The sequence below is a fragment of the Myxine glutinosa genome, chromosome 4 (genome assembly GCF_964187855.1).
Source record: "Myxine glutinosa chromosome 4, kmMyxGlut1.1, whole genome shotgun sequence".
In the NCBI taxonomy this organism is placed as follows: domain Eukaryota; kingdom Metazoa; phylum Chordata; class Myxini; order Myxiniformes; family Myxinidae; genus Myxine; species Myxine glutinosa.
In genome coordinates this window covers 135,654,427-135,668,142 of record NC_136264.1, presented here as the reverse complement: position 1 = coordinate 135,668,142, position 13,716 = coordinate 135,654,427, and the positions used below count along the sequence as shown (strand labels likewise).

The 13,716-nt window shown below is 43.7% G+C and overlaps 3 protein-coding genes across 5 annotated transcripts in view; 2 read left to right on the top strand and 1 right to left on the bottom strand.

Moving 5' to 3' along the window:
• LOC144891816 (uncharacterized) overlaps positions 1-13,716 on the top strand; it is a 1,036,251-nt gene that overhangs the window by 508,425 nt on the left and 514,110 nt on the right. The window lies entirely within an intron of this gene.
• The window catches only part of KDM2A (lysine demethylase 2A), a 73,957-nt gene that overhangs the window by 57,985 nt on the left and 2,256 nt on the right, over positions 1-13,716 (top strand). For all 3 annotated transcript variants that reach the window (XM_068104138.2, XM_068104140.2, XM_068104137.2), the window contains one exon: positions 5,484-5,705. In XM_068104138.2, the coding sequence (XP_067960239.2) occupies positions 5,484-5,705 (222 nt within the window). The remainder of the gene's footprint in view (positions 1-5,483; positions 5,706-13,716) is intronic.
• LOC137418147 (ADP-ribose glycohydrolase OARD1-like) lies at positions 2,104-2,536 on the bottom strand. Its single transcript, XM_068104147.2, is given in 2 exon segments — positions 2,104-2,336; positions 2,339-2,536. Coding segments are annotated over 2 exon segments (339 nt in total). The 5' UTR covers positions 2,445-2,536.

The window sequence follows — 13,716 nt, the reverse complement described above, 5'->3', positions numbered from 1 at the left end:
TGTTTTGGTCTGAAATGATTTGACTTCTTGAAAAACTATTGAGGTGTGGTAATAATAAAATCACAAAAAGTTTCATCTTAAAAATCTACTTGGATCTATATGCTAAAAAGGGTTTCCTCCTACGTCAACCTGGTTTTGTGTTTCTAAACGCCAGGTCTGATAGTCCTCAATCCCCCCCTCCCCCCCTCCCCTCTCCCAAACCCAGGTCCACAGCTCATCCTTTCCTTTTCAAGTCTCCAAAGACGAGGCAGTCTCTGTGCCTTCTCTGGAAGTCCCCAACTCTGCCCATTCTCTACGTCCCCCATTCCATTCTCTCCTCCCACTCCAACCCTCTGTCTATAGAGTGTGGCATATTTCGGGAGTTTGCCAGGAATGTCATTTGACAGCATAATGGCAGGGACTTGCAGTAAGTCGGCTTAATATAAAATGCCACCAAGTGTGCACCGGCCCTCGGATGGACATTAAACTAAGCGTTCCGTCTATCAGCATTACTTGGTGGACGTTAAAGACCTCGTGGTGTCCTTGCCTCCTCTCGTGAAGAGGAGGCAAGTTATCGCAGGCTCCATTAATAAATTACAAAATCCTTCTCTAACCTACAGGGGGCACTGCATGAGCAGCACCCACGTACGCTTCTGCAAGAACAGATGCAAGCCCGCAGCCATGTTCTGCGTATGAACGACGATGTGGGATGTAAGGTGCAAATTGATTTTAAATTGCTGGAGAGTTACGCCAGATTCGATTAATTGTAAGAACATGTTCAATATATGGAAGGTGTATTAATGATTTTAGGACTTTAACAAAACGTCATTGCTTCTTTAATACCAGAACCGGCACTTAATTGAAATGAACACTTGTCTCTGATGTATATGATGGAAATCGGGTTAGATCGCGTGTGATGTCATGATGATGGACACGATGTACACGTTTTTAGTGACGTAAAACGTTGACTTTCAACAGTTAGAGTACTGTAATGTATGCCTTTTAGTGAAGGTTTTTGTTAATTTAATTCACTTGAAGTATTTCAAGTTATCTCGAAATGCATTTCCAAGCGAACATCTTGGGCCTTTTAGATTTTTGGGGCCTAAACTGCCTCGTGTCGTCTGGCCGCCATCGATGGAGGCACCGATTTTTCATTGGCCACACCTCTTCTGAAAAGTATGGATAGCCCTGGGGAGGGGTGAGAGGTGGTCGTGTGCCAGATTGTGAGGTCATTTTATGAAAAGGTGTTGATATTTCCACTGTTAGGATTCAGAAAATCTGGTTTGGTTTGTAAACATTGCATCTGGTTTGTTTTGTAAATCAAAATGTTTTGTAAACGTTGACAGCTGCGCAGAGGTTCCACTTTTGACCATATTTGGTGAATTCACAAAAACCTTAAATGGATCAAGGTGATTAGGTCTGAGAAAATAATAATAATACAGGACACTAAGGCGTAGACCCCATTGTGCTGCCTTGGGCCCCATTGTGCTGCCTTAGACCCTATTGTGCTGCCGTATGCCCCATTGTGCTGCCGTATGCCCCATTGTGCTGCCGTATGCCCCATTGTGCTGCCGTATGCCCCATTGTGCTGCCTAGACCCTATTGTGCTGCCGTATGCCCCATTGTGCTGCCTAGACCCTATTGTGCTGCCGTATGCCCCATTGTGCTGCCTTAGACCCTATTGTGCTGCCGTAGGTGTTGCACTATAACAGTATTCTTGTGTGATGGTTCAGGGTGATTTGGTAGATGGATCAGAGCAGAGTCACCATTCCAATTCTGAGTTATTTTACTGGAATAGTAATCAAAGATACAAAACATGAGATGCCAGCCTGGTGCATTCCAACACAATGTTGGCGGCAACCGGAGGTGCTGTAAGAGCGACAGTGTTGTTAACAGCAGATGTTTGGAGGCTGCATCTCCAATTATCATTATTATTATTCACTAGGGCATGCTTATTCATGTTGGTTTCTGAGTTTTAATATTAATCTCATCATTATTCTGAATTTTAATGGGGTGGTAGTTTTTCTCGTAACACTCTTCCCCTCAAAAGAAATGTCGTCCCGACATTCACTTCATCCAAACGACTGTTCCTTCTGCCATCCCTTGTACGTACTTCCGAGGTTTTTACCAGGAGTAGACAGAGATATTGGTGTCAGTTTTTTGGAAGACCTCCTCCAGAATCTTCAGCACCGTTTCCCAATTCAAGTTCTCCTGCCCACATCCATTATTTGGCATGGAGACATTGGTTATTCCATGCACAACACAGTGGTTTTTCATTGCCTCCAAGCTTTCCTTCAAGCTGGTGCACATAGACCTCAGGTCAGCACTCTCATTTGTGATGAGGTAGTACACAAATATGGTTCCTTTTTTAGCACCACACAATCTCCGGACTTCCTTGTGTGGCTGAACAGCTCTTGTATACCAGAGAACGTCTCTTCAAAGAGTGTGAGCATTCCTGCTCCCATGGAGCAACCTCTGCTAATGCAATATGCAAGAGTCTCTGTTGGGGGGAAGTTAAAGATGTCTACATCAACCAGCTAAACCCGAGATTCCTGGGTGCTTACTATCCTTCTCACCAACGATGGTTTTCCCAATGACTCAGAGGTCAATGTTTGTGGAGGTTATAATCCATCTCTTTGGTCGGGAATAGGTGCAAGTGTCTTCTTGTACTCCTTCCTCCTCCGATTCCAGGGGCTCCTGCAGACAACATATTGTCTGTCTGATTGTCTTATCTGTCTGTAGTCTTGCGTGTAACACGGCCCCGCTCGCGTGCCACCTGGCCCCGCTCCAAGCCTCTCGCCACTCCCACGAGGTCCGTGCACCAAGCTCCAAAGCACCGAGCACCGCTCCAAGCACCGAGCACCGCTCCAAGCACCAGCACTGCTCCAAGCACCAGCACCGCTCCAAGCACCACGGGGTCCCACAGCAGGAAAAGCACCGCGCGTCCAACGCAGGCTAGCGGCTCCAAGCGAGGTCAAAAAGCAAGCGAACTCCACTCGGGCTCTGACTCAACTCGGGAGCCAGAACCAACTCGCTCACTCCACTGCGTCTCAAGACTCACTCCCAGAAGCAACTCCTCTGAACCAACTCTTTAAGACTCACTGCCAGAAGCAACTGCTCTGAACGAACTGTGTCTCAAGACTCACTCAGCGCAAGACCCACTGCCAGACTACACAATCACGTTCGGTGCTCGCTGATCTCTGCTTGCCAACTCACTCACTCCACTGAAAAGTCCTGCCGCCCCTCGTATCACTCTGCGGCGGTGACGTCAGCCTTGGCGCGCCACCCAATCAGTGGCCTCCACCGAATCACAGGCCTGTGGTGTCGTCATAGCACGTGGCACTCGAGGTGGATAGGCCTGTCGGAGGTGTAAATGGCGGCGGCCATGCGGCGGTGTCCTAGCCTGGTTTCCTTCCTAAGTCATGTCAGGGGAGGGCGTTATTTAGTGTTGCACTAAGGATCCGAACTAAGTCTCTAAGTGGTTGCGGTGCCAAAAGGGACAAAGGTTTGGCTGACCAGGTGAGACATACAAGGGCGCTACTCTTTAATCCCCAACTCTACTTAACACACGAACCTCCTGGTAGGTTCACAAGTATACTCCTTACCCGACAAAACGCCTACACATGAAGAACTTATTACAGGTAGTTTTCCTTACCGCGACACACGAAGCATGTTACCTACTCAGATCTATCTGCTCTACATATCACTACCACATCGACATAACAATATTTTAGGTGAACATAGGCCAAAAGGTCAACATAAGCCAAGTTTTTAAAATCCTCAATTTTCATCCGATTGACTTAAAAATTGAACAGCATTTGCACATTGAGTCACTAAATAGGGAAACCAACTATTCTTGATGTCAAAAGGTCAAATGTCAACTCAAGGTCAACCTTACAAAATCATCATTTTTCATCTGAAAAATCGTCACTTTTCTTCCTGTTGACCCGAGCTTTGATCAAGATTCAATTTTAATCTTGATGAAATGGACAATTTGCTGTATCAATGGAATTTTTTTTCTTGGGGGTGAGGGGTGGACTTTTCAAGTATCGTGCTCTGCATGACGTCTTCTTGTTTGTTTGTCTGTCTGTTTGTCCACAGAATAAATATGATTTTCTCTGAAACCCTTGGTCCGATTGACAGGAAATTTTCACCATAGGTGCAACTCCACCTGTAGAAATTTTTAAATGGTAATTGTGACGTCATAGGTCACGTGGTTCGGCCGCCATCTTGGAAAAACCGAAAAACTTTGCACTTCTATATCTCCGAAAGCGCTGAATGAATAGAAACAAGCGTTACGCCTAGGTCCCCCGTCGGGGAAGTGATGTGAGTTGACAAAGTGGAAGACGCAGAAAACATGCTACGATATGATATTTCGCTCACAAGGTTCAGACATACATGGCGGCGGCCATCTTGGATTTTGACGTGGCGACCCAATTTTCAATAGGGTTCTTCCTTATGCCTAGATGCACCCACACACCAGATTAGAAGTTGGTACTTCGCTTATTTTTCAAGGTATTTTGCTCATAAGGTTCAGACATATATATGGTGGCGGCCATCTTGGATTTTGACGTGGCGACCCAATTTTCAATAGCGTTCTTCCTTGTGCCTGGATACACCCACACACCAGATTAGAAGTTGGTACGTCGCTTATTTTTCAAGATATTCAGCTCACAAGGTTCAGACATACATGGCGGCGGCCATTTTGGATTTTGACGTGGCGACCCAATTTTCAATAGGGTTCTTCCTTATGCCGAGATACACCCACACACCAGATTAGAAGTTGGTACTTCGCTTATTTTTCAAGATATTCCGCTCACAAGGTTCAGACATACATGGCATCAGACATACATGGCGGTGGCCATCTTTGGATTTTGACGTGGGTTGCACCCACACACCAAATTCGAATGCGGTCCTTCGCTTACGCACGCACGCATGTACACACGCCCGCACGCACGCCGCACGGACGGACGGAGGGGAAAACCATAGTCCCCCTTACGCTCCGCGGTGCGACGGGGGACAAAAATTGAGACATGGCTCATTGTAAAGAACTCTCCATGGGTAATAAAATATGTTAATGATGATGTCATAGGTGCCTCCATTATGACGTCATAATTCGACAAGTATAAAACGTCTTCGATCAAGATGAAATTTCTTGAGCATAATCTAGGAATAAATTAGTGGAGAAAGAAAAATAATGAAAACGTCATCGGTCACGTGGTTCGGCCGCCATATTTGTTTTAACACAAAAGCCTTAAACACTGAAAATACATCCTCGCGAGGGTTTGCAATCTCTGCTCTTTTTCTTGTTTAGTTCTGCATTAACCTTCATTTTGCTAACGCAATAAAATATTGAATTACCAGTGTATTTGTTGAGCAAATTGGAAGTTTGATAAGCCTGTTATATACTTTGAATGTTCTGATGGTGGACTATGATGCTAGAAAGTGATTTGCATTGTAATAATTGGCCAAGTTAACCTTGCTGGTTTATAAATGTGTTTCAGCGTCAGGTGAGGGTCGCAGTCGTCTGAGGTCTCTCTCGTCGCTGCGTCTCTGTGGCCTGGGCACCTACATGGATACAGTCCTGCGTCTGGTGACCCGACATGCCACACTTGTGTCGAGCCTCGACCTGGCACGATGCCCACAGCTCATTGACCAGAGCATCAACTTGCTTTCGGGCGTAGGCAACCCGAGCCGAGAAAATCTCACCTACGTTTGCCTCTCAGGTGTGCTGTCTGGAGGAGTTTGACCGGGAAGATGGGGTGGTGGTGGTTTCTTGGGATGGGGGTGGGAGGGGGGTGGGGCGGGGGTTCACAGATATATCCTGATTTCATTCCAGCTGTAATTCAGATCTCTCAACCGAGTAGTTGGTTACTAAAGCAAAGACCTTTACTCTGTGAACGTAGCTGCCCTGGTTTGGTTTCGAAATATCTATCATGTTATCCCCTCCGATTATTATAAAACCCGTTATGCGTTATCCCATAGAGAGCCAACGGCCATCCAGTCAGGAGATGGTGTCTCCTAAAAAACATCCATCCGGTTTGGACCGGTTCAAGTCATACCAAATACTAAAAATGGTAGGTGCTGCTTCCTTGCTTGAAAAGGATAGAGCATGGACAATCCCCATCGTTTGGCATCCATGGGGAGGAGGAAATTCCTCTTGAGGAAATGCCCCGTTGAATACGGTGAGAAAAGCGACACCATTGTTATGACGTCACTGGCACCCAGAGTATCCCGGGAAGTGACGGTACTTCCCCCAAGCTCAGTGGCTGTGTTGAGTGTGTGTGTGTGTGTGTGTGTGTGTGTGTGTGTGTGTGTGTGTGTGTGTGTGTGTGTGTGTGTGTGTGTGTGTGTGTGTGTGTGTGTGTGTGTGTGTGTGTGTGTGTGTGTGTCAGCTCTGTCACAAACCTTAGCCCAAGTATAAAAAAAAAGAAAAAAAAAAAAGAAGCCTTTTCTCTTCTCAACAAACTGCAACTGGGTCTGGTGTACTCATCAAATTGGATGTACTCATCAAATTGGTGTATCCGAGTGTGTGTTCGGGCAGTCTGGCGCACTGAACTATATAGTCTTTCAGAGAGGCATTTGACTGCTTGTTCTGCCTTCAGTTGTGTACAGGGTGTCACATTACACTGAACTATTTATCAATAAAATAACTCGTATAAATATATATATTTAATTTCAGATAATTATCATGAATCAAGAACTGGGTTTATAACTTTTTATTGTTATTTGAGAAGTTAAAATTTATTGAAAGTGTTTGTTGTTTTCTTGGATAACTCTTCTCGTGCATCGTGGAAAGTTGGCATATTTTGTGACCTATCCTCAGAAATTGACTGAGCCTCTTTTAGTCGTGCAATCCTTAAATTGTTGAGTGGTGTGAGGTCTTCACCAAGTTTGAGAAACCACATCCTTCAGGTTCAGCTAGAGCCAGTAATCCAGAGGATTCATGTCTAGAGTCCCAGACAGCCACGGAATAAATCCAGCATTCTTCGAACTTGTCATACGGCCGATTGTGCAGAACCCGACCCCAGTGTGGATGTTCGGTTGGTCGCCATCTTTCTGTCGGAAACGGTGCTGAACAACCACTCCTGTATCGGTGTCTTCAAATCACCCTGTAATTTTATAGCACTTTTTTTAAATTTAAGTCATGGTCATAATTTCATCTTGTACCCGTGGAAAGAGAAGCGCATGCAAGAATGAGAAATGTAAGCAGAATGAAATGCTCAAGTCTGTAATTGAAATATTTGGCTTAGCGGTTAGGGTGCCGGATTGGGATCCTAGGATCCTGGGTTCGAATCCCGGTCGATCGCTGAATTAACGCCAGGGAGGTTGCCTATCATCCTTCCGAGGTCGTCAAATTGAGTACCAGTTCACTGGTAATTCCCTGCGTGTCGCAAGAGGCGACTAACAGGGTTGGCGGCAGGAAGGGCATCCGCCATAAAACATTGCTTCAAAAAGGGGACCACGGTGCCCAAAAAAGGCCAACCCCTACTCTGTGGGGAAAAATGGCCTCTAAAGGTGGGTTGTAATTGAAATATTTAAGGGTAAATCGACATGTGAAATTACTTTGTGATTTACGCACCAAATCCGCTTCTCCGGTAGGGAAGACTTTTATTATTTAACACGGTCCCCTGACACATTCGCGCTTCTTTCATCGCTTCACAAGATTATGGATGCCCTTGTGATAAAATGATGTTGATTGGTCCCTGATCCATTCCTGCTTCGCCACTTGGAACTCATCCTCACTGAATTTCTGACCGCGGAGAGCTTCCTTCATCGGACCAAACAGATGAAACTCCGACGCTGCGAGATCCGCACCATATCGTTTTATTGAAGTATAAATGTTTTTGTTAAAGATACTTAAAATATAAACGTTTCAGTCTCTTCTGGGGTCTGGCAGGGTGGCACTGCGGTAGCACACTTACCTATGAGTCACTTTGTGCAGGTTTGATTCCCGAACCGACTATAAACTGCAGGTGCAGGATCGGTGCTTTCCAGGGAGGGCATTGCATCACAAAGAGTGCCGTCTCTCGGATGGATCCGTCTGTTAGCGTTAGTGGACATTAAAGATCCCACGATGTCCTTCATGAAGAGTAGGTGAGTTATCGCTGGCACTTTGAGTAAATTGCAAATTCCTGCCAGACCAGCTGTAGTAGAACGTCAGGTCTGGCCAGCTGGTTCATGAGTTACTCGTCAATTGGGGCAAGGTGTGATTAATTGGGGACATTAAGGAATTGGTCGTACCAGTCATTGTTTTCTGGGACATCTGATAAATGTAAAATATTACATGGTCGTTGATGCGGGTGTTGGGGTCAGTACTATATGGCCCTAAAGATTTTGCCAGACAATTACCAACATTACGTAAGTGAGTTGAGTAAAAAGGAAAGATGACATTTGAGTGTTCCATGCTTTCCTAACCATGAGAATTTCCTAACATCATGAGAATTTCCTAACACCATGATAATTCCCTAACACCATGAGAATTCCCTGACACCATGAGAATTCACTAACACCATGAGAATTCACTAACACCAAGAGAATCCACTAACACCATGAGAATTCACTAACACCATGAGAATTCACTAACACCATGAGAATTCCATAACACCATGAGAATTCCCTAACACCATGAGAATTCCCTAACACCATGAGAATTCCCTAACACCATGAGAATTCCCTAACACCATGAGAATTCCCTAACACCATGAGAATTCCCTAACACCATGAGAATTCCCTAACACCATGAGAATTCCCTAACACCATGAGAATTCCCTAACACCATGAGAATTCCCTAACACCATGAGAATTCCCTAACACCATGAGAATTCCCTAACACCATGAGAATTCCCTAACACCATGAGAATTTCCTAACACCATGAGAATTTCCTAACACCATGAGAATTTCCTAACACCATGAGAATTTCCTAACACCATGAGAATTTCCTAACACCATGAGAATTTCCTAACACCATGAGAATTTCCTAACACCATGAGAATTTCCTAACACCATGAGAATTTCCTAACACCATGAGAATTTCCTAACACCATGAGAATTTCCTAACACCATGAGAATTTCCTAACACCATGAGAATTTCCTAACACCATGAGAATTTCCTAACACCATGAGAATTTCCTAACACCATGAGAATTTCCTAACACCATGAGAATTTCCTAACACCATGAGAATTTCCTAACATTATGAGAATTTCCTAACACCATGAGAATTTCCTAACACCATGAGAATTTCCTAACACCATGAGAATTTCCTAACACCATGAGAATTTCCTAACACCATGAGAATTTCCTAACACCATGAGAATTTCCTAACACCATGAGAATTTCCTAACACCATGAGAATTTCCTAACACCATGAGAATTTCCTAACACCATGAGAATTTCCTAACCATGAGAATTTCCATTTTTCCTTTTTACTCCACTCGCTTCGCTGTTTCGATCCTTCAGCGATTTCCCCAGTGTGTCGGTGTTTTGGCCCTTTTACTTCGATATGCGCACGCTGGGGTGCGTCGGGGCTGCCTGTGCCGGTGGGAAATACCAAATATTCAAATAAAACATTCACCATTCAGAGCACCTGACAAGGTGTGCGCTCACACCGGCACCGACGTATTTACACCAAATACTGACCTGGAAACAAAATCCGACCTCTCACCTTTACACAACCACTCCATCAACTCCTTGTATCCTTGTACCATCATCAACTGCCCAGCTGATGTCCGCACAATAGGCACCCGAAGCATAAAGAGAATCCTAAATAACACCTTCAATCCACCGTCACATCTACAGGAAACGATTTTGAAACAACAGCAAACTTGCTACCATAGGCCTTCCCAGACATTGACAACACGCTTTCCAAAGATTGCGCCACCATCTTTTTCCCCGCCGTCCTCACCACCCAATTGTAGCTTTTTGTTGCGAGTCCAAATTCGGCCTTCTTGGCGACAATTCCTGGCTGGTGGTCAGTGTCTCCATCGAACATCACCCTGTCAGGTAATCCTTTGCTCCACACACACGAGCTGATGAGCTTGGCCTCTCTATCTCTCTCAGGCGAAGTTGTCTACGTGATGGAGGAAGATGGAGATCTTGCGAGTGACCTCACTAAACGTATGAGTGTTTCTTCCAAAACAGCAAGATGCACATTCACGCAAGGTGGTCTCGATGGATGCCAAACTGAATGAAACACCTTTGCTGAGGAGGTGCGAATTCAGCAAAGTTGTTTCGTTCAGCTCCGCATCCATCGAGACCACCTTGCGCTCAGGTGCATCTTCCTCTTCTTCAATAAACGATACAACAGCTGTACTCTCAGCTGGGTCATTCACAAGATCTCCACTGGATCATCGTCTGTCACGTGGAGAACATGCACTAAAGTACCGAAGATCAACTTTTGGAGAGTTTCAGCTTTCTTCCTCGACCGCTTCTATTACCAATGGTACCAGTTTCACGTACCATCCTCAAGCTCAAATACAGCTCCTTCTGAAACATGGAGTCAGGAAGCAGCCACATGAAGTACCCTTCACTCGCTAATGTTTTGATTTGTATACACTTGTCATGTGGTTTCCTTCCCAAAGAGCCGTAGTATTCACTAACCCTTCACTACAGCGATGTTATACCAACTATACTTTAATAGTTGTGCAGCTGTGGTACTTTCTCATTGCATGCATTTCATCCAATCACAGCATACTATATCAACACGTGACTGTACTATGGAGCATTTTATTTTTACACATGAGATGCGATTCCATCACGTGTTACTTGTATTTTATACCCAGTTTTTCCTCTGTTTCTATAATTCCATCCAACATTGTACTTCCTTCAGATACATGCTGAGCCTCTGGAGTTGGTGACTCGGACTGGACCACTGGAGTTGCAGCGTTTTGTGACTATAGCGACTTGAGACAGACTTGACGAACTTGCTTTAAGACTCGTCTTGGGACTCGGTGTGTGCGACTTGCAACTTTTGACTGGAGCTCAATGACTTGTTGACAATGTTTGGAAAAGAACCGTTGAATAAACATTTTAATTTAATTAAAACAGGTTTTTTATAACTAGAACGGCACTTGGTAGAGAGAGCATACCTCCACCTGGTTGGCCATATCACTCAACGGTGAAGAATCACTTTAAAAATTCTACTAGCCGGATCCGAATCCGGATCTTCACCAAAATCTAATCATTTCGTCCTTGTCACATTCGCTACATCTCTGCCAAATTTTGTCCGAATCCGTCCACAACTTTTTGAGACATTTTGTTCACAAACGGACAAACAGACAGGGGTGAAAACATAACCTCCATCCACCTTTTGGACTTATTGATAAATGGTCAACTAGAACGCCACTCAGTAGAGCGCATACTCCCGCCGTGGGTTTAGTTGGAATAATACGTTTTGTTTAACATCCCCTCTCCCCAAAACAATAAATGAAAAAGAAAGTAAGCCCAAACTGTCAGAGAATTAATTTTGATATATCTCGGAATTAGAGGAGAAAAACATCATTTAAGAATAAGAATAAAAGCTTTAATGCAGTAAAACAGAAAAAAATCTTTCCCAAAAAAAATCTTTCCCAAAAAAAATTCCTGGATCCGGAATAATATCCTGAGCTTCACCAAAAACTAATCGATTCTTCCTTATCCCAAGGGCAATCATCCCACCAACTTTCATCCAAATCCGTTCAGAACTTTTACAGATATCTTGTTCACAAACATGTACATACGAACGCACACACACACGGACGGACACGATCGAATGCATTACTCCCTGGCGGGAGTAATAAACCTGAAAATCGCAGAGCCAGAACCAGAATTATTTATTTGGTCTGGGAATCCCATGCGAGGTTTTTTCTTCTTCAGCTTCCCACAACCCTGGGTGAATATGCGATCTTTTTTTTAAAAAGTTGGAATTTTGCCAAATCTGTTTTATTCGTTTGTTAATATGCCTCAGCCATTCACAAATCTGGAATTGTAATTTTATTTCAGGTTCAAATTTACCCGGGAGATTGTGTCAAACGATGCCTGCAAGTCTGTACATGTGATAAATAAATTAATCGTCCACAGTCGAAGACTTCTTCTTCACGCAATAACAACTTCTAGCTTCCAGACCGTACATCCAATGATCTTCAAATTTTGCACACTTGTTACTCTTCATGACTTATACTACAGTATGACGTTTCATGGTGATCAATGAAGTGGTTCAAGAGATATAAATGTTTTTATTATTTGCGTTTAATTAACGGTCTGCCAAACTACGTGACCTATCACAAATTCCAAAAGGACATTTTAGTAGACTGATATGCTGAACAGATCTGTGAAGTTTCCCCTCGATTGGATCACAAATGAGGGAGGAGCTAGGTTTTAAATGTTTGTGCTTAAAAACGTCATAACTCTGAAACCATGTGATGCATGACGTCATGCTCGCTGACCTTTTTGTTCGTCATGGGTATGCGATTCTGCCTGCAAAGTTTGGCCTCGATCTGTTCAGGCATTTTGGAGAAAATTGGATTTTAGTGTTTTTCACTCAAAACAATATGGCGGCCGAACCACGTGACCTGTGACGTCATAATTACCATAAAAATATACTACAGACCGAGTCCCTCCTATGGTGAAAATTTGCTCTCAATCGGTCCAATTATTGCAGAGAAAATGGTTTTTAAAGGAAAACAGAAAAAAAAAATCCCCAAAAATTCCTGGATCCGGAATAATATCCTGAGCTTCACCAAAAACGAATCAATTCTTCCTTATCCCAAGGGCAATCATCCCACCAACTTTCATCCAAATCCGTTCAGAACTTTTCCAGATATCTTGTTCACGAGCACGCACGCACACACGCACACACACACACGGACACGATCGAATGCATTACTCCCTGGAGGGAGTAATAATATTTGCCATGGGTGTGCGCGGTTCGCTCACTGACCACGTATGCCGTTTACCTGCGTATGTGCAGTGCTCGCGGTCGTGTGCTGTTACTTGTTTTCCTGTTCTAATAACTACTGGAAAGGAAAGTAACAAGTACTCTTCGAGTAAAAACTTGTGTATCAAAAGATTTTGTGATGATTGATGTCAGTTGACTTGGATTATTATGATTCCTGGAGGGATGCATGAGAGTGTTTAGTCGTAGTGTCCCGTTTTTCGAAGCACTACCCCCTGCCCCCCCCCCCCCAAAAAATCTTTTTTTAAACCCGGAATTTATTTTGAAAACTTTTGAGTTTTGAAAAAAAAAAAATTTTGGAAACAAATTTTTTTTTTTCAAAACTTTCAAATTCGTGACCTCTCGCACCCAAAGCGAGAATCGTACTCCTAGACCACCAAACGATATTTGTAAATTTTTGTTTGAGTTACTTTTCCCCTTATGCGTGATGTTTCTTTGGAACATAATACATTTGTTTTCATTATGAAGCGTAATTTCAAGTCCTACCAATTTCCTAATTTCATGAATTGGCTACACCGGGAACCATGACGTCATCAATAATTGTAACTGATATCACGGCTTCTCTTTAAAAAAAAAAAAAATTTGAATGTATCTTAAAAGACAGTAATTGTAATGTAAATACAGTACTGTATACACGTAATCTCCTTACCCATTCCTACCTCTCACGCATGTGCCGACCGTCGATCACCAAGCTGGCTTATAGTCCGCACCTGCCTGGTTTGAATTAATTCGTGATGGCGATAAATTCTCCAAAAGTGATGTCGTTCAGATTTTTTAAATTCGAGAATTCTGCCACGAAACTT